Below are 19670 nucleotides of genomic sequence, written 5' to 3'. Positions count from 1 at the left end.
TTTGCTTTTTAACACTTTAAAGAGGTCTTTTGCAGCAGATTTGCCTGATGCAATATGTCATTTGATTTCTTGACTGCTGCTACCGTGGGTGCTGATTGTGGATCCAAAGAAAATGAAATTGCTAGAAAAGTGACTTTTTATTTATTTATTTTTACAATACTAACTTATTTAAAAATTTATTTTATTCTCTAGAAACTTCTTTATGCAAAGTATGTTAGGCAGAAAGGATGCTATTTTGCCAAACCAAGGAATTTTGTTGGTAGGTCATACCTGTTGATTTGCTTGTTGTTAGGTGCTGTCAAGTGGGTTCCAACTCATAGCGACCCTGTGTACAACAGAACGAAACACTACCACGTCCTGCACTATCCTCATGATCATTGTTATGCTTGAGCCCATTGTTGCAGCCACTGTGTCAATCCAGCTCATTGAGGGTCTTCTCTTTTTCACTGACCCTCTACTTTACCAAGCATGATGTCCTTCTCCAGGGACTGATCCCTCCTGATAACAGGTTCATAACAGGTTCCTTGCTTCCAATGAGCATTCTGGCTGTATTTCTTCCAAGAGAGATTTGTTCGTTCTTTTGGCAGTCCATGGTATATTTGATATTCTTCACCAACACCATAGTTCAGAGGTGTCAGTTCTTCCTTAGTCTTTCTTATTCTTCGTCCAGCTTTTGCATGCATGTGAAGCAATTGAAAACACCATGACTTGGGTCAGGTGCACCTTAGTCTTCAAGGTGACATCTTTGCTTTTCAACACTTCAAAGAGGTCTTTTGCAGCAGATTTGCCCAATGCAGTACCTTGTTTGATTTCTTCACTGCTGTTCCATGGGCATTGATTATGGATCTAAGAAAAATGAAATCCTTGACAACTTCAATATTTTCTCTGATTACCATAATGTTGCTTATTGGTCCAGTTGTGAGGATTTTTGTTTTCTTTATGTTGAGGTGTAATCCATACTGAAAGGCAGTAGTCTTTCCTCTTTTTCAATAAGAGGTAGAAGATTAATATTTTCTGTCACTGTACACTGAAAAAGGAGATATTTCTAGTAAAATCGTCTAGGCCACAGGATACATTTTAAAATTTGCCATTATAATGTATATTGTGCTGGAAGCATGCAAAAGGAGTTGCTGGAGTGTTTCCAAGATTGCCCTAATAGTCAGTTTCTACAAATCATAGAATGTTAGAAACGGGGTTGCTTTGTGAGTGACCTGGTCTTGCTCCCTCCTCTTGCACATCAGGAGAGTAAAGCCCGTGGAGAGCACCACTCAACACTGCAGAGAAGTGCTGGTGTCAGAGCCCAGGTCTCCAGGGAACTGATCTTATTACAAAGCAAGCAATGGCTACAATGAAGCCAGCAAGTTTCCACTAATTTTCTACATCATCTCCTAACTGATAAAAGAGTTTGACATAGAGGAGGGCGAACTCTTTGAAGGCCTTTTGAGTAAAACAAAGGGCTATAGGTTGCATTTGTTCGTTTTTCATTTTGACATGGTCTGCCTCATCCCTGAGACTGAGCTCTCCACTCTGCTTTCTTTTGTCAACAAAAGATACTATTTCTACTAACTTCACTGAGTTGTTAATAACTTAATGTGGCAGTTTTTTTTTTTTTTTTTTTTTAATATTCAGTAAAAATCACAGTATATGCTAGTCTGAAGGAGCCCTGGTAGTGCAAGATTTAAGTGCTTGACCGCTAACGTAAAGGTTGGTGGTTCAAACCCACCCAGCGGCTTCACGAGAGAAAGACCTGACAATCTGCTTTCGTAAAGATTACAGCCAAGAAAATTGTGTGGAGCAGTTCTGCTCTGTCACATGAGGTTGCTATAAGTTGGAATTGACTGGAAGATACCTAACAACAACAACACGCTAGTCTAGAGAGTGTATATGAGAGAACTGTTCTTTCTGAGGCCTCACAAATGTTGCTTTATTACACCTGGATATTCTGCAGCATTGTCTCCCATGCTTATCAAGGTATTGCATTATGCTTAGTATATATCCAACTTTCATTTAAAGTATTTTGGGGGAAAAAAAAGGTATACTTTTCCTGTTCACATTCTAGGTTGAGATACCTTATTCCTTAGTGTTGTGGAGCTATTGGATGTTCACTTTTCGTTTACCTTGTGTATCTTTTGAATTGCCTCTTATTTTATCAGAGGGCATATGCATGGGAGAAGAACTTCCTTAATATTTCTTTTATGTTCTTTCTTTAAGCTGAAAGAGGCCAGTGTCTCCTTGTCCAACTTGTTGGCTCTTACATAAACAGTGGCTCTGGCAGCTTGTTTTGCAGCCTGAGAGCCAGTGGGTGAGGTGTTGGCAAAATGGTAGAGGGTAGGTGGGGGCTTGGTGGTAGCTAAACAGAGCCTGTGTACAGAACTATTCTACGTTCATGCTCTTGTCAAATTGGACAGAGAAGTGAAGTATTCAGGGAGGGTAGACATAAAAAATATTTTAAAGTAGGGGGTGTTGTTATGATTGTTTTGATTATTTAATTTTGGGGAATGTTAATAACAAAATATCCACAACACAAAGTTGAGTTATCTCTATCTGTTAGATAGAACAGAGAACCAGTTATCTGGCAGGTTTTCTCTTAAGTCACAAACCCCTGCTTCTCCATAATGTCCCAACTACTTGCATGCCTCAATGTCTGAAATCCAGACTCTTTATCCTTCCTTTAAGTTAGGTATTTAAAGACCCCAGTTAAATAAAAAATTGTTTTCGGATCTGAGTAATATTGCAAGGAGCCCTGGTGGCACAGTGGTTAAAGCACTTGATTGCTGACTGAAAGTTCAGCAGTTTTAAACCACCAGTGGCTCTGCAGGAGAAAGATCTGGCAGTCTGCTTCTGTAGAGATTTATAGCCTTGGAAACCCTATGGGGTCACTATGAGTCGGAATCAACTCCATGGCCGTGCATTTGATTTTGGTTTTGGTCATTAATACCTAGACCAGTTCTTACTACCAATTAGCCAGTTATCTAGCCAGACCGTGATGTAGCAAGACTATGCAAGTAGGTTTCAATGTTAAGGAGAGTATTCAGGGCCAGAGTCGTTCCTCTCAGAAAACCTGGTGTAAAGGTGTGGAGGAGGGGGTAGGTAGGGTGAGGGAGAGGAAACCACACCCACTAGGGAAGCAGTTTGAAATCACTGGGGCCTAGGAGGGGAAAGAGTCACTGTCTTAGTTATCTAGTGCTGCTATAACAGAAGTACCACAAGTACTTTAAGAAACAGAAATTTATTCTCTCACAGTTTAGGAGGCTAGAAGTCCGAATTCAGGGAGCCCGCTCCAGGGGAAGGCTTTCCGTCTTTGTTGGCTCTGGGGGAAGGTCCTTTTCATCAGTCTTCCCCTGGGTCTAGGATTTTCTCACCACAGGGATCCTGGGTCCAAAGGACACGCTCCACTCCCAGCTCTTCTTTCTTGGTGGTAGGAGGTACCTCTCCTTACTGCTTACTTCTCTTTTATATCTCAAAAGAGATTGACTCAAGATACAACCTAATCCTGTAGATTGTATCCTGCCTCATTAACATAACTGCCTCTAATCCTGCCTCATTAACATCATAGAGGTTAGGATTTACAACACATAAGATTATCAGATCACAAAATGGAGAACAACCACACAATACTGGGAATCAGCCTAGCCAAGTTAGTGCACATTTTTGGGAGACACAGTTCAATCTGTAACAGTTACTCATTGGAAAGGAAGGTGACCAACCAAAAGAAGACACAGATTTAGAACTTTTCTTGCAGGGCATGTTTCTACCCTGAAACACATTTAAAGTACTCTTGGACTTTAAGAACCAATTTACCTGTATGTTGTACTCTGCTTAATTTTTTCTTTTTCCTTGGTTAGATAATTTAGTACATAAAATACTTAATGAAATGATTTAAAATAAAGAAATTCTAAAGTAAATTTGAACTCTTTGTTGATTTCTTGCTATTAATGATAATAAGATTTAGGCTCTACCTCCGTAGTACTCTGTAAAGTGAAAAATTTAATTATATATATATTTTAATGTAGGTACCTAAATATACATAATTCATATTCAAATATTAATTGAAAAATATTGAAACCAAACTAATATAGAATATGATGGCAAGAAACCAGTGGCAGGCATGGAAGCTGGAAACATGACTATACACATAAGGTGTTACATTTTGAATGTGGATTAAGAATAGATTGTTGTCTAGAGAAGCAGCATTATTTTTTAAATTGATTTTCCAGCATATAGTGGTAGTGAAATACTCATACTAATATACAATATGAGGTTCTTTTTAGAATTCCAAGCCTCTAGAGAGGAAGGAGACCCTGGGTGATGGAAGCAATCAAGCACTTGGCTACTAACTGAAAAGTTGATGGTTTGAGTCCACCCACAGGGGCCTTGGAAAAAGGCCTGGTGATGTTCTGGAAGGTCAGAGCCACTGAATACCTGTGGAGTGCAGTTCTACTCTGGAACACATGGGGTCATCATGAGTCAAAATTGACTCAACAGCAACTGGTTTGCTGTTTTTGGTTTACAATGTAGAGGCCATGTCTGTAAACGTTTCTGTGTTCACATACACAGGTGTGCTTAACTGCTTATTTAACTTTTTATGGTGATGTTGGTTGTTCACTTGTAGGGCACTCTTGCAGAGAGGATTCGTGCAGGTGGGGCTGGAGTTCCTGCGTTTTACACCAGCACAGGGTATGGGACCCTGATACAAGAAGGAGGGTCACCGATCAGATACAACAAAGATGGCAGCATTGCCATTGCCAGTAAGCCAAAAGAGGTAAGAAACACTCTCATCCAGGTAACACTGGGATGTTTCTTTCAGCAAAGGATCCTGGGTGGATTCACCGCGTAAATAAGTATAAAATTACTTTTGTTTGATGGTAGGTGAAATTTTAGCTAAACATGCACATCATCTGCTAATATGCATAGAAAAACTAGAAAAATAAACAAGAAGAAAGGGAACAGTAATCCGTATTAGATGTGCTATCAAGATACCACCACTCATCTCTCAGTTTGTTGTACTGTGGTGGCTTGCCTCTTGCTGTGATGCTGGAACCTATGTCACCAGTATCTCAAATACCAGCAGGATCACCTTTAGTGGATAGGTTTCAGTGGAGATTCCAGACTAAGACAGACTAGGAAGAAGGACCTGGCTATGTACTTCTAAAAAAATTAGCCAGTGAAAACCTTATGAATAGCAGCAGAACATTGTATGATATACTGCTGGAAGATGAGCCCCTCAGGTTGGAAGGCACTCAAACTACGACTGGGGGAGAGCTGCCTTTTCAAAGTAGAGTTGACTGGAATGATGTGGGTTGGAATAAAGCTTTTGGAACCTTCATTTGATGATGTGGCATGACTCAAAATGAGAAGAAACAGCTGCAAACATCCATTAATAATCAGAACGTGGAATGTATGAAATATGAACCTAGGAAAATTGGGAGGTGTCAGAAATGAAATGGATCACATAAAGATCGATATCCTAGGCATTAGTGAGCTGAAATGGACTGGTATTGTCCATTTTAAAATGGACAGTCATGTGGTCTACTATGCCGGGAATGACAAATTGAAGAGCAATGGTGTCACATTCATCCTCAAAAAGAGCATTTGAAGATCTGTCCTGAAGTACAATACTGTCAGTGATAGGATATTATCTGTACGTCTACAAGGAATATCAGTTAATATGACTATTATTCAAATTTACACACTAACCGCTAATGACAAAGATGAAGAAATTGAAGATTTTTACTAACTTCTGCAGTCTGAAATTGATCAAGCATGCAATCAAGATGCATCAATAATTACTGGTCATTGTAACGTGAAAGTTAGAAGCAAACAAGAAGAAATGGTAGTTGGAAAATATGGCCTTGGTGATAGAAACTACGCTAAAGATCACATGATAGAATTTTGAAAGACCAATGACTTATTCATTGCAAGTACCTTTTATCAACACCATAAACAGCAATTATACATGTGGACCTCGCCAGATGGAAGAAACAGGAATCAAATTGACTACATCTGTGGAAAGAGATGATAGAGAAGCTCAATTATTATCAGTCAGAATAAGGCCAGGGGCTAATTGCAGAACAGACCATCAATTGCTCATGTGCAAATTCCAGCTGAAACTGAAGAAAAACAAGTCCACTAGAGCCAAAGTACAACTTTGAGTATATACTGTCTGAATTTAGAGATTATCTCAAGAATAGATTTGACTCATTGAACAGTAATGACCAAAGACCAGACGAGTTGTGGACTGAAATCAAAGACATCATATGTGAAGAAAGCAAAAGGTCGTTAAAAAGACAGGAAAGAAAAAGACCAAAATGGATGTCAGAAGGGACACTGAAGCTTGCTCTTGAACATAGAGTAGCTAAGGAGAACAGAACAAATGATGAAGTAAAAGAGCTAAACAGAAGATTTAAAAGGGCAGCTCAAGAAGACAAAGTAAAGTATTATAAATGAAATGTGCAAAGACCTGGAGTTAGAAAACCAAAAGGGAAGAACATGCTCAGTATTTCTCAAGCTGAAATTGCTGAAGAAAAAATTCAAGCTTTGAGTTGTAATGTTGAAGGATTCTACGGGGAAAATATTGAACAATGCAGGAAGCATCAAAAGAAGATGGAAGGAATACACAGAGTCACTGTACCAAAAGGAATTGGTCGATGTTCAAACATTTTAGGTGATAGCATATGACCAAGAACTGATGGTAGTGAAGGAAGAAGTCCAAGCTGCACTGAAAGCATCGACGAAAAGCAAGGCTCCAGGAATTGATGAAATATTAATTGAGATGTTTCAACAAACGATGCTATACTGGAAGTGCTCACTCATCTATGCCAAGAAATTTGGAAGACAGCTACCTGACCAACCAACTGAAGAGATCCATATTTGTGATTCCAAAGAATCCAAAGAAAGGTGATTCCCCAGAATGTAGAAATTATTGGACAGTATCATTAATATCACATACAAGTAAAATTTTGTTGAAGATAGTTCTGAAACTGTTGCAGTAGTACAGAAGAGGATGTGGAATGAGGGATATCATTGCTGATGTCAGATGGATCTTGGATGAAAGCAGAGAATGCCAGAAAGATGTTTACTTGTGTTTTATTGACTGTGCAAAGGCATTCAACTGTGTGGATCATAGCAAATTATGGTTAACGTTCTGAAAAATGGGAATTCCAGAACACTTAATTGTACTTACGTATAACCTGTATATAGACCAAGAGGCAGTCGTTGAACAAGGAGATACTGAGTGGTTTAAAATCTGGAAAGGTGTGCATTAGGTTTGTATACTTTCACCATACGTTTTCATTCTGTGTGCTGAATAAATAATTTGAGAAGTTGGACTATATGAAAAAGAATGCAGCATCAGGATTGGAGGAAGACTTATTAACAACCTGCGATATGCAGATGACACAACCTTGCTTGCTGAAAGTGAAGAGATCTTGAAGTGCTTACTGATGAAGATCAAAGACCACAGCCTTCAGTATGATTACACCTCAATATAAAGAAAACAAAAATCCTGACAATTGGACCAATAAACAACATCATGATAAATGAAGAAAAGATTGAAGTTGCCAAGGATTTCATTTTACTTGGATCCACAGTCAATACCCATGGAAGCAGCAGTCGGGAAGTCAAACGATGTATTACATTGGCAGATGTGCTGCAAAAGATCTCTTTGAAGTGTTAAAAAGCAAAGATGTCACTTTGAGGACTAAGGTGCTTCTGACCCAAGCCATGTATTTTCAGTCACCTAATGTGCATGCGAAAGCTGGACAGTGAATAAGAAAGACCATGGAAGAACTGATGCCTGTGAATTATTGTGTTGGTGAAGAGTATTGAATATAATACCATGGACTGCTAGAAGAATGAACAAATCTGTCTTGGAAGAAGTACAGCCAGGATCTTCCTTAGAAGCAAGGATTTCAAGACTTTGTATCAGATACTTTGGGCATGTTATCTGGAAAGAACAGTCCCTGGAGAAGGATATCATGCTTGTTAATGCAGAAGGTCAGCGAAAAAGAGGAAGACCTTTAATGAGATAGATTGACACAGTGGCGGCAACAATTGTCTGAAACATAGCATCGATTGTTTTGATGGTACAGGATCGGGTACTGTTTCATTCTTTTGTACATAGGGTTGCTATAAGTTGGATCTGACTCAATGGCACCTAACAACAGCAACAGTCAAGATTGCCTATCTGAACTGGTTTATGCTAGATTTTAACACACTTAGGAACATTTATACTTTTCTGGGAAACAAAATGGATATATATTGTTGAACTCTTAATGCTCAGGCCCCTTCTGACTGAAGGAAAAAAAAATATAAGGAAATGACAGGTTTGTCTACAATTCTGAAAAGCAGATTATGGCAATAATTATGTAAAGGACTTAGTAGAGAGTTCACACTTACCACTTTTTTTCTGTATCGTGGGATGTAACTGAGGTTCATACTTAATAATCTAGTTTCATTTAAATTGCTGGATAAGGTCAACTATCTTTTTAATAGATAACTTCACTCACATGTTAGAGAATACTATAACTCTAGATATAGGTGTTTGAGATACCCAGATTTGAGCCAGTTTTTAAAATTATGCAAGCAAATATTTCATTACTGTATTTTTAGTATCTTTCAATTCTCCTTGTCCACGTGACTTAAGAGAGTTAACACAGGTTGCAAAATTACTAAACTTATCTCTAGGAAAGTGAAAATTTATTAAATCAAAGGATCCCTTAACACTTTTATGCATATTGTGATGCTAGCTCTGCACCTTCAAGTTTTGAAGGAACATAAGGGGTCGTTGAACATGTCGCCTGCTGTTAATGTTTGTCTCCAGCAGCGTCTTCCATCTGGAGCTTTGCTTTTCATCCTCAGAGTGACCTATATTGATTTAAAGCTTTTATTAACATATTTTTCTTATTCTATCTTCTTTTTTTACTGCCTGATTAGGTTTAAAAAGTTTTTGACAGAGTGAAAGATAGAAGTCTTATTATTAAAATGAATCTTAGTAATACGTGATAAATGTACCTTGAAATATTGGGTTAATATCTTAATAGCTAGCTAGAAGTTGTATCATTAACTAATCCCGGGAAACATAAGATATGCTAGAACCTGGCATAAGTATCTGGGGTTATTTCCACCTAGAGTCAGGAGCATAAATCTAGTAATTTTGTAGTTTTGTCTGAATCTCCCAGGAATATGAGAAGTAATTCCTTGAAACAATTCTTGTTAGCTTCTTATTTCTCTTGCTTATGGTAGGAGCAGGTGGTGAGTGAATTCCTTTCTTCAGCAATATTTACTGGGGACCTACTCTTTGCCAGGAACTAGTCTAAGCACAGTGGAAAAAGGCATGAGATAGATCAAGTCCTCCTGCTAGTGGAAGAACTGACAAGAAATGAAATAGACACATAATGTCAAGTAGTGAAAGTGCTGTGAAGAAAACTCAATCAGCTCTAGAGAGTGATCAGGGCCAGGGAGGTGCTGTCCAGATTGCATGGTCAGTGGAAGCCTCTCTGAGGAGGTCACATTGGGTAGACACCTGAATAAGGTAGGAGAGTGAGCCAGGTGAATATCAGGGGTACGTGCTCTAGTCAGAAGGAAGAGAAGGATTATCCTGAATAGCAGGGTAGAATAGCAGGGTAGTGAGGCTGGAGCAGGGTAAATGAGGCAGGAAGTGGTAGGCCTGAATGTTGAGGAGAGGCAGGAGCTAGATTACATGGGATTTGGACTTACTGACTGTGGTGGGAAGCCAGTGGAGAGTTTAGAATAGGGGTAGGTGAATGATGTGGTCTGTGTTACACTTTGTAAAGGTCACTGTGGCTATTGGGTAGTGAGTTTTTCTGGTAGGGTACTGAGATCAGAAACAGGGAGAGAGGTTAGGAGACTGTTGTATTCATCCAGGTAGAAGTGGAAAGTGGTTTAGACTAAGGTAGTAACAGAGGTTGTGAGAAGTGGTTGAAATTGGGATATATGTTAATAGTAGAGCCAACAGGATTTGCTGATGGATTGGTTGTCGGGTGTAAGAAAAGGGAAGAATCAAGTATGCTTCTTACTGAGATGGGCCAGGCTTGTAGGTAGTTATAGTGCTCTGTTTGGGACGTGGTGCATTTGAGATGGCCATTAGACTCCCAAGAGGAGGTGCTCAGGAGGTTCCAGCTTAGGGCAGTGTTTGAAGCTGGTAATGGGAACGCTAGAGGCATCAGCATATAGTATTTAAACCTATGGGATTTGATGAGTGGCTAGGGCCTGAGTATAGGTAGAGAACAGGTGCATGTACTGAGCCCTGGGCCACTTTGACATTTAGAGTTGAGAGGAGGAGAAAGAACATCAGAGAATAGAAAAGAGTGACCAGTGAGTGGAGAGGAAACAGTGGAGAGTCTGGTGTTTTGAAAGCCAAGGGCAATTTTTAGAAGGAGAGAGTGACCCAACTGTTTCAGGTACTGTGACAAGGTCACATAGCATGAGGACTGGGAATTTACCATTGAATTTGGAAGAATGGAGGTCATTGGAGACCTTAAGGAGCAGATTATAGAGTAGAGAGGATGAAAATCTAAAGTGGATTCAGAAAAGAACCGACAGGTGAGGAAATGGAGATAGCGAGATGCACAACTCTTTCAGTGAGTGTAATAGTTTGACAAATCCAGTTCCTTCCCTGATTTTAAGTTTTAGAATGGTTAACACTTGCAATAGTTGGTGTGTAGACCCATCAGGAAATCATATAATTAGAATAGAAAAAACAAAAACAAACCTCAATTTCTTGACCTTGCCCTGGATGAGCATATATTTAGTTCAGTTTTCTAGATTTGTACATAAAATACTCAACTATCATCATTGGTGTTTACAGTAATGACTTTGAAATACTTGAGATGCTAAAAAATAAATAACTGTGTATGTTGATATGCAGCTTTTTAAATATCTTTCATATAATTTACCTGTTCATATTAATAAGATCCTCATTCATCAAATATTCCCTAAGATCATTAATCTTTCTAGCAGAAAAGTAGGATAATGCCTTTTAAAAAGTTTTTTTTTTTCAAGACTAGATTTCTGTTTTAAACTACAATTAATGAACAGTAAATGTCTGGAAACTTTGTACTGAAGCTTTCTGTAAAATGCACAGTCTGTCCACTGGGGGGTGCAGTAGGTATGAGAATGGAGTTCTCCCTTCAGCTGGCTCTTATCCTGTGTGGTGATAAACTGCTGTTGATGTTGTTTTCTCTCTTCTTTGTTTTAATTCCCAGAGATAGATCCCTTAAAAGGTAAAAGACACATAATACCAAGACATAATTTCACTTTATGTTTTTCATCCCCAAAAATTGATAGTAAAATTAAAAGGCAATAAGCATATAAAAATCAATTGCATTCCATGAGACCAGTTATATCAGACGAGAAAATACGACATTCAGAGTAGCAACAGAAACTATAAAGTGCCTGTGAGTAAACCTAAGAAAAATATACAAAGCTTTTGTGGAGAGAATTCTACAACCATCGAAGGAGGTAAGAGAAGTCTTCAATAAATGGCGGCCTGTGAGTCGGAATTGACTTGATGGCAACGGGTATAGTTTTTTTTGCCGGGGCGGAGGGGTAGTGATAGATTTATATTCAAGGAGTCCCTGGATGGGCACAAATGATTAAGTGCTCAGCTACTAACTGAAAGGTTGGCAGTTTGAATCCACCCAGAGATGCCTCAGAGCAAAGTCCTGGCGATCTGCTTCCAAAAGATCACAGAGCCGTTGAAAACCCCGTGGAGCATAGTTCTACTCTGAAGTACAATAGGGTCGCCATGAGTTGGAATTGACTGGCCAGCAACTGGTTTTGTTTTTTTATATTTTATCTTCATGAGTAGGAAAATACGGCATGTCAAATTAATCTAAATTAATCTAAAACTTCTAGGAATTCCAATTAAAATCTCAACAGCTACTATCGATTAATTAGAGACGATGGAGTTTTATAACTATTTTATGTACAAAAACAACACATTGGCCATTTCATACAACGTAGAATTTTTTATAGGGTAGAGAAGAGGGACTGTTTTTCACGTGCGACGTATAATCATATACACACAAATAATAAAATGAGTATTATCATACATGGTCTGTGCCTCAGACATATAGAACTGTCAGTTCCTCAAATGCACTAAACTCGCCCTTGTTGCTGGGCACATGGTGTTCCCTCAGGTCCCGCCTTGCCCACTTTGACTAAGTCCTAGTTGCCTAATAGGACTCGTCCTTGAGATCTCAGTTTAGGTTCTTCTCCCACTGAGAAACCTTCCCTGCCCAGGCTTCTGCCCCTGTTACCTGCTGCTGGAGCAATGTCACAATCAAACAGGAGCTTCGCAAATACCTGACGGTACTCTTTTTGTCTCCTGCAGGTGAGGGAGTTTAATGGTCAGCATTTTATTTTGGAGGAAGCAATTACAGGGGATTTTGCTTTGATAAAAGCCTGGAAGGCAGACCGAGCAGGAAACGTGATCTTCAGGTAATGTGATGGTTGTGAAAAACATTAATGGGATGCATTTCAGCAACTTTATATTTCCTCAGTTTTGATTATCTTGGTGAATTTGCCTGGTAAGTAGTCTTTTTTAAAATGGCTTAAAATTATAAACACGCATTTATGTACAGGGCTGCTGCTCTGTGGTCTCCCTGGTTCTGACTGGCTGGCATCTGTGTTGTACTGCTTAATTAAATATTTGAATCTCCCCCCTGTATGTGGCCATACACAAATTATTTTTGCCACTGTGTATTTTAACTGCTAAGGCCAGTTACAGGGTTGAGACATGCTTAGAAAACATGACCAAAACACACAGTTTTATTTAATTTTGATACCGTTATTTATATACATCATCTTAAAATGTCAAATTTACTGTGATAGTCTGGAAAGACATTGCTAATAATCATTTAGGTCAGTTTTTTTTCCAGTCTTACTGGCATTTTCTTGGAAATGCTTATAAAGGTTGAAAAGTTGCTTAACCTTAATAATGTATGGCTTTCATTCTGATTATCTTGATAATCCTAGGCTTAATAGATTTTAAAATATTTTGATTACTCTAAAGTGTACTAAATACCAAGTATTTAGTATTTTGGTTTTATACATTATATAGTTTTTTTTTTTTTTTCAATTATGCACCTTTGAGTTTTCCAAAAATGTTTAGTCTTAAAGACTTCATTTATTAGGCTGTAGAAATCATTTTTCTTATAATATTTTTATTTGCTGCTTTTAATTAGCAACTGTAGGCTGTAGAAATCATTTTTCTTATAATATTTTCATTTGCTGCTTTTAATTAGCAACTATTTTATCTTTACCAAATGCAGCTCTGATGTGGTCACAACTAAATTTTCAGTGACCACTCACATGTAGTTTTTGTTCATTTCTGAGATCTTACGTGATATTATGCAATATTTGATTTCTTGAATTAAGCTAATTTTTTTTAAAGCACAACCAATTTCAGCAATTAAGAAGAAATTTTATATCATGTCTACCTTATTTAACACTTTGGTGTAATGTTGGTAAAGTGTAATTGCTTTTTAATGGAATCTGTATAGTAGTAAATGGAAATGAATTATTTGAAGTATTTCCTTGATGTGCCCCATACTCCATGACCTGGCTCTTGTTCCTAAAGACTGCATAAGGGCTCAGTATGGCACAGTGAGCACTAGCCATGGAGACTGTTTCTCCCAAAGTGTGACAATTTAGAATTCTTTGATGTGCAGTGGGTGCTTTCATCACCAATGGTTAAGTGACCTAGATTCTTAAGAAAGCAACTTTAGGACTACTTTCACATTTATCGGGATCACTGGCATAGAGATCTATTTAGGCCATTGTTAAGTTTGGAGAAGCCTGGACAAGGACTCCTTCCTCTCTGACCACTCTGTCCTTGGAGTTTTTGATGCCTGGACCTCTGGTGGAATCCAGCACGGCAATCTGTGAAAGTACGCAAGGACCCTTTCCTCAAGGACACACCTGTACTGATATTTATCCTTGAATCTGAGTGAAGGCAACATTGGTGGGGTAAAAGAGAAACTAAAACACAGCTGTGACTTATCCTTCTACCAAAGAAATTTTCTTACCAACTTATACTTAAGAAACAAAATTATATCTTAATTTTTATGGTTAGGGGACATGCATTAATTTAAGAAATGAGGAATACAAAACTATTAGCATATGTGGCCAAAACCCACTGCCCACTGCCATTGAGTGGATTCCAACTCATAGTGACCCTGTAAGGTTTCCAAGGCTGTAAATCTCTAGGGAAGTAAATTGCCACATCTTTCTCCTGCAGAGCTGCTGGTGGTTTCGAACCGCTGACCTTTCAGTTAGCAGTCAGTTGCTTTAATCATTGCACCACCAGGGCTCCTAGCAAATGTGGCACCTTTTTGAAATTTTTACACCTCAGGGCCTGTTGTGGGTGTTGTACTTTCAAAAATTTCACTTGAAAATAGTTCTCTAGAATGATCTTTATAGGTGACTCACAAATTACCAATGACTGTTGCATTTAATTTCAGCAATATGCTTCTCTTTAACAGAATATAATTACTATACCTTTTCATATGAAGAATTTGCTTTTTTTCTTTTATTAATATTTTAATGAGAGCAAGTTCTTTTGTGAAATATTTAACTGTAGAAACAAAGAATCCCAGTTAAATGATTAGGGAATTTAGCTTTAAATAGAGTAGATTTATTAGTATTAATTTTTTTGGTGTATGAGTTATGTATTATACCTGTAAAATAGTCCCTCTTTCCTCCCATCCCTTAAAAAAACTATATAAATTGAATGAAGTGGCCAATGTGTTTTTTTAGTTATAAAATAGCTATAAAACTTCATTAATAGAAAATATACATCTTATGATACAGTCTTAAAAAGATTCACAGATTCTTAGTTCATAGAAATTCTTTTAATCTATAAAATTTTAAAGCTGAAAGAAATGCTTCCTATTTTTGGTCTTTCTTCTTCACCTACTTATTTCTCCCACCCCTAATACAGGAAAAGTGCAAGAAATTTCAACTTGCCCATGTGCAAAGCTGCAGAAACCACAGTGGTAGAGGTAAGAGAACAAGAAGTTATTTTTTATTTCCTTGTAATTCATTTTTTAACCTGATATCGTGTGTTAGTTAAAGAAAAAGTACAACAGCCCATTTGTTTTGTAGGGCAAGCAATGACAGCATTTTCTGTTCAGTGCACTTTTCATTTTGGGTATAGGATCCTATTAAACATATAATAGTTGAAATTTTTCTGGAACATCAGTTTTCTGGTTACCTAGGGCCTCAATAGAATGTTCTCTTTGAGAATCAGGCCATGGGACTAGCTTTCAGTGCTTAAGCAAAATAAACCTTACTGGATAAGATGAATTTTCATATACAGAATCCCAGGAAAACAGTAAATTGTATCAGAAGTTTATTATCTTACTGTAGTAGCTATTGTGAATACTTTAAGGAAGAAGGAGGGTAGTACAAATAATTGCTTTGATGTGGCTCTGTTTGAAACAGTTGCATAAAGACACCAACTGAATCTTCCTTTGGGCATCTTAGGGCTTGGAGGAGGCTTGAATGGTTCTAGAGCCTTCCCAGGGTTAAGGCTTTGGGATACAAATAGGTGCTTATACCAAAAACCTCCCATTTTGTCTACACATATTTGAACCCCAAGGGCAACATCACAATAGTTCTCAACTTGAGGCTTTGAGAATCATATTGGAACCAAATTTTCGTGAGAGTTTGAAATCGCTTTCCCTTGCGAGGGCTTTATAGGAATCACCTTGAGGTTTGGAAATGAGAACGTATATTCCCAATTTTTAGCATGATGGTGGTGGTGTATGTGTCATCTTTTGATTCAAAGATGGTGTTTCATGGAGGCAGTACTTTGGTATTTTTGCAACAATCAAAAGTTAGAGTTCTGTTCTTTTATCAGAAAGTAAAGTGTATTTTTTTTAAAATACTGGGGGATGTGCTACTTTCCATCCAAGCACGGTGGTTTCTTTTGCAATGGCATTAGCATACTTTTCTGTATTTAAAATAGGTAATGTGATTTACTCTGGCTGTAATCTGGTTTTTTTTTTTTTAAATTTATTGAATCACCTTAATGATTTGTCCTTATCATATATCTAACATTACTGAAGAAAGGCTTATAGCTCAAAATAATTCATAGTTTAACACTCAATTGATTTCATGTAATTTTGTAAAACTGTAAGAAACTGATACTATCCAGGGTGAGGTTCTTTTTTTCTTCTTCTTTTATCCCTATTATCATCTGGTTCTTTCAGCCAATTTCATTTCTTATAGGAGTAGAAAATGACCCTCTAGTGTCTGAGAATCAGTATAGATATTACAAAAGAGAAGTTCTCTTTTGGTGTAGGGGGAGATAAAAATCCTCTAACAGAATCTGCTGATATGTGAGGGCTGTCCTCCCCTGTCCTGGAACAGACATATCTAATCTATCCCAGCGTTCTGTACTTTTGTGTCCAGACTCACATTAGGATCCCTTTCAAGACAGTGCTACAGACTGCCACTCCCAATTGGTTATACCTACAATGTCCAAGGTGGCCACTGGCCACATGTGGTTATTTAAATTAATTACAGTTAAATAAATTAAAAATTCAGTTCCTCAGTCATACTAGTCACATTTCAAGTTCTCACCAGCCACCTGGGTTAACGTATATAGAACCTTTTTATCATCGTAGAACATTTTATTGGACAGAGCTGGATTAGAAGAATCAAGATGAAATCTATTTCTTCATTCCAGTTTAGGAACATAAGCAAGCCAGCGACTTCCATAATAGGATTATTGTCAGCCTACCCTCTTAGCTCCTCTTTTCGCTGTGCCTCTGCAGAGTGATCTGCTCATAGTAGAAGGGGGACTGCATGCTCATAGGTTGAATTATAAGGACTGTGTTCTCTAAAATAGAAAATAATTTGAAATTGGGGGTGGTGCCTAGGTTGGGTGTTTTCTTTTGTGGAAATTCTATTTTGACTCAGTAATTTCTGTATTATTCTGAGACTGCTGCATATCCTGGGCAGCCCCATGGTTTTGTGCAGTGCTCTGCACTGCACTACCTGCACTGCCCTCCGTGACACTGTGATCCTTCTCCTCCAGCCCTGCCTTGACCATGTTTTACGGTGGTCCTAGTGTATGGGTGGTTATGAGCTGGGCTCTGAAGTCTAGTATTTAACAGAAACCATTAAATTACCTGCATATTCTCCTGCCTGCTAAATATTAACAGTAATAATAACTCCAAAAACCAAACCCACTGCATTTGAGTTGATTCTGACCCATAGTGGCCCCATAGGATTTCCAAGGCTGTAAATCTCTACGGAAGCTGACTGCCACATCTTTCTCTTGTGGAGCCACTGGTGGTTTCCAACTGCCGACCTTTTGGTTGGCTGTCGAGTGCCTTAACCACTGTGCCACCAGGGCTCCTGTAACAATAATAATAATAAAAAAATCCAAACCCATTGCCATTGAGTTGATTCCGACTCATAGCGACCCTATAGGACAGAGTAGAACTGCCCTATAGGATTTCCAAGGAGTGTCTGGTGGATTTGAACTGCTGACCTTTTGGTTAGCAGCCGTAGCTCTTAACCACTATGCCACCAGGGTTTCCATCAATAAAAATAGCTACTATTAATTAAGGAGCCCTGGTGGCACAATGGCTGCTAACAGAAAGGTTGGCGGTTCAAACCCACCGGCTATTCCATGGGAGAAAAGACCTGGTAATCTGCTTCTGTAAAGATTATAGCTTAGAAAGCCCTCTGGGGCAATTCTTCTCTGTCCTGTAGGGTTGCTATGACTCAATAAGAATTGACTCAATGGCACACAACAACAACCATTAATTAAGTACTTATTATGTATTAGTTGCTGCTGTATACTTTATATATTGTTTCCTTTAATCTTCACAATAACCCTATGTGGTAGGATCCATAATTATCCTATTTCACACATGAGGACTTCAAGGCACAGAGTAGTTAGGTTACATATCTAATGTCACATAGCTCGATGGAGCCAGGATGGAACCACAAAAAGACTGATTCCAGGGTGTCTCCTCTTTTTCATTATGTCATGAAATACTCCCAAATCATCATAAATGGATGATATTTCAAACTCTTGAAAGAAATTGAACTTCTTCAGGTAGCCCGTTTCATTGCTAACTATTAGAATCAAGCAGATAAGGTCTTTTTTTACCCAACATATTCCTCTATTCTTGGTCTTCTTTGCCACTTATTCCAGTTCTGGTCTTTTTCTTCCTGTATCAACTGCCTTGGAGATGGCTTTGAGAAAAGTATCATCCTGTGATCGATAGCCCTGTGAATTCATTCAGTATTTCTCTGAAACTCTGTTGTTCTTTCTGTTGTGTAGCCTCTTTGAACCGTACAACTTTTCACAAATGTCCCTAAACATGGCGATTGAATGTCTGTTCTAGTACTGCAGTATCTTAAGCACTAGGAACTATAACAGTGACTACCCCCTACATTTCAGACAATCAAAGGCCTTTTTAGACTTTCAGTCCATCTCCTTTCTCTTATAGATGAGGAATGGAGGATTTTCAGTAGCAGAATCTAGGTTAGAGCCTGTCTCCAAGACTCTGTGCCAGTATCTTCCCACTTCTCACTGCCACATCTTTTCATCTGTTCTCCCCTTTACATCCTGTAACTTGAGTTTTAAGGAGGGTAGAACTATAAATGTCTAAAATATTAATGACAATTGCCTTAGCCTTCTTAAAAATGTTTGCACTTAGAAGCGGATGACAAAGGAACACCGAAGCCACCCCTTGCTTATTGTGCTCATAATTTCTTCCTTAATTATATGGTAATTAATTTGCAGTAAATGTTTTTTGTCAAGGAGTAAACCAGCATGTTTATCTTGAATTAAAAAGACAAACATCAAATTTGCCCTTGTCATGAGTCATTCCTTTGTGAAAGTTTTCCTTTTTGATTGTGTTCTGAAGAAACGTTATGAGTTGTGTAAAACTAAAGAGGCAATAAATTATGTCTGCTTTCCCCTTTAACAAAATCAGTATGAATATCTGTATTTCTTAAAACTGCATCCTTTTGTGTGCATCACCACAAAGTTGTGACATAGTGATGCTGGCTGTTGTCTTTCTCCCCCCTCTTCAGGACCTGAATAGTTACTTGGGAAAATAGTACAAGTGGGTGTACATATTGGCACACATGTCAGAAAGATATTTCTCTCTTTAGCCCAGACACTGTTATTTCTGGACCTCTCTCCCTTTGAGTGGGTGAAGTCTTCCCTGATAAACTTCACAAGTTAAAGTGCAAAACCAGCCAGGGAATGACTCTTGGGCATTGCATTACATGTATATAAAAAGGAACAGCATGGACTATTGAGTCTTCAAAAGGGAACTTATTTGGCTCTTCTCAGGGGGTCTTATTAGCCCTAAACTCCGCATAAGCCCTTCTGCCAGTCTCCTGTGTGCCTATCCTATCAGTTTGAGTTTCTCTGGGAAGTGGCCTGTTTCTGCTTTTTTTTTTTAAAGGCGCTTTTAATAGAAAACTCAGGGGAAGGGACAGGAGTGCTTCGCTCAGGAGACTGTTGATGCATGGGTGCGCTGTCAGCAAAGGTCATCTGACTCAGCCACCAAAGGCTGTTGAGGCTGCCTGTGACCAAAATAACCTAGCGGGTTTGGTTGGCTTGGTGCCATCAGGCTTGTGCTGTGGATAGTGGTATAGACAGCATAGGT

At 38.4% G+C, this 19670-nt stretch overlaps 1 protein-coding gene across 2 annotated transcripts in view; it reads left to right on the top strand.

Annotated features, from left to right (window-relative positions):
• OXCT1 (3-oxoacid CoA-transferase 1) overlaps positions 1-19670 on the top strand; it is a 186345-nt gene that overhangs the window by 26724 nt on the left and 139951 nt on the right. For both annotated transcript variants that reach the window (XM_004388439.2, XM_023742498.1), the window contains 3 exons: positions 4613-4762; positions 12356-12462; positions 14966-15026. In XM_004388439.2, the coding sequence (XP_004388496.1) occupies positions 4613-4762; positions 12356-12462; positions 14966-15026 (318 nt within the window). The remainder of the gene's footprint in view (positions 1-4612; positions 4763-12355; positions 12463-14965; positions 15027-19670) is intronic.

The sequence above is a fragment of the Trichechus manatus genome, unplaced genomic scaffold, assembly GCF_000243295.1.
Source record: "Trichechus manatus latirostris isolate Lorelei unplaced genomic scaffold, TriManLat1.0 scaffold00212, whole genome shotgun sequence".
Lineage (NCBI taxonomy): Eukaryota > Metazoa > Chordata > Mammalia > Sirenia > Trichechidae > Trichechus > Trichechus manatus.
This window is presented reverse-complemented; position numbering and strand designations above follow the sequence as displayed.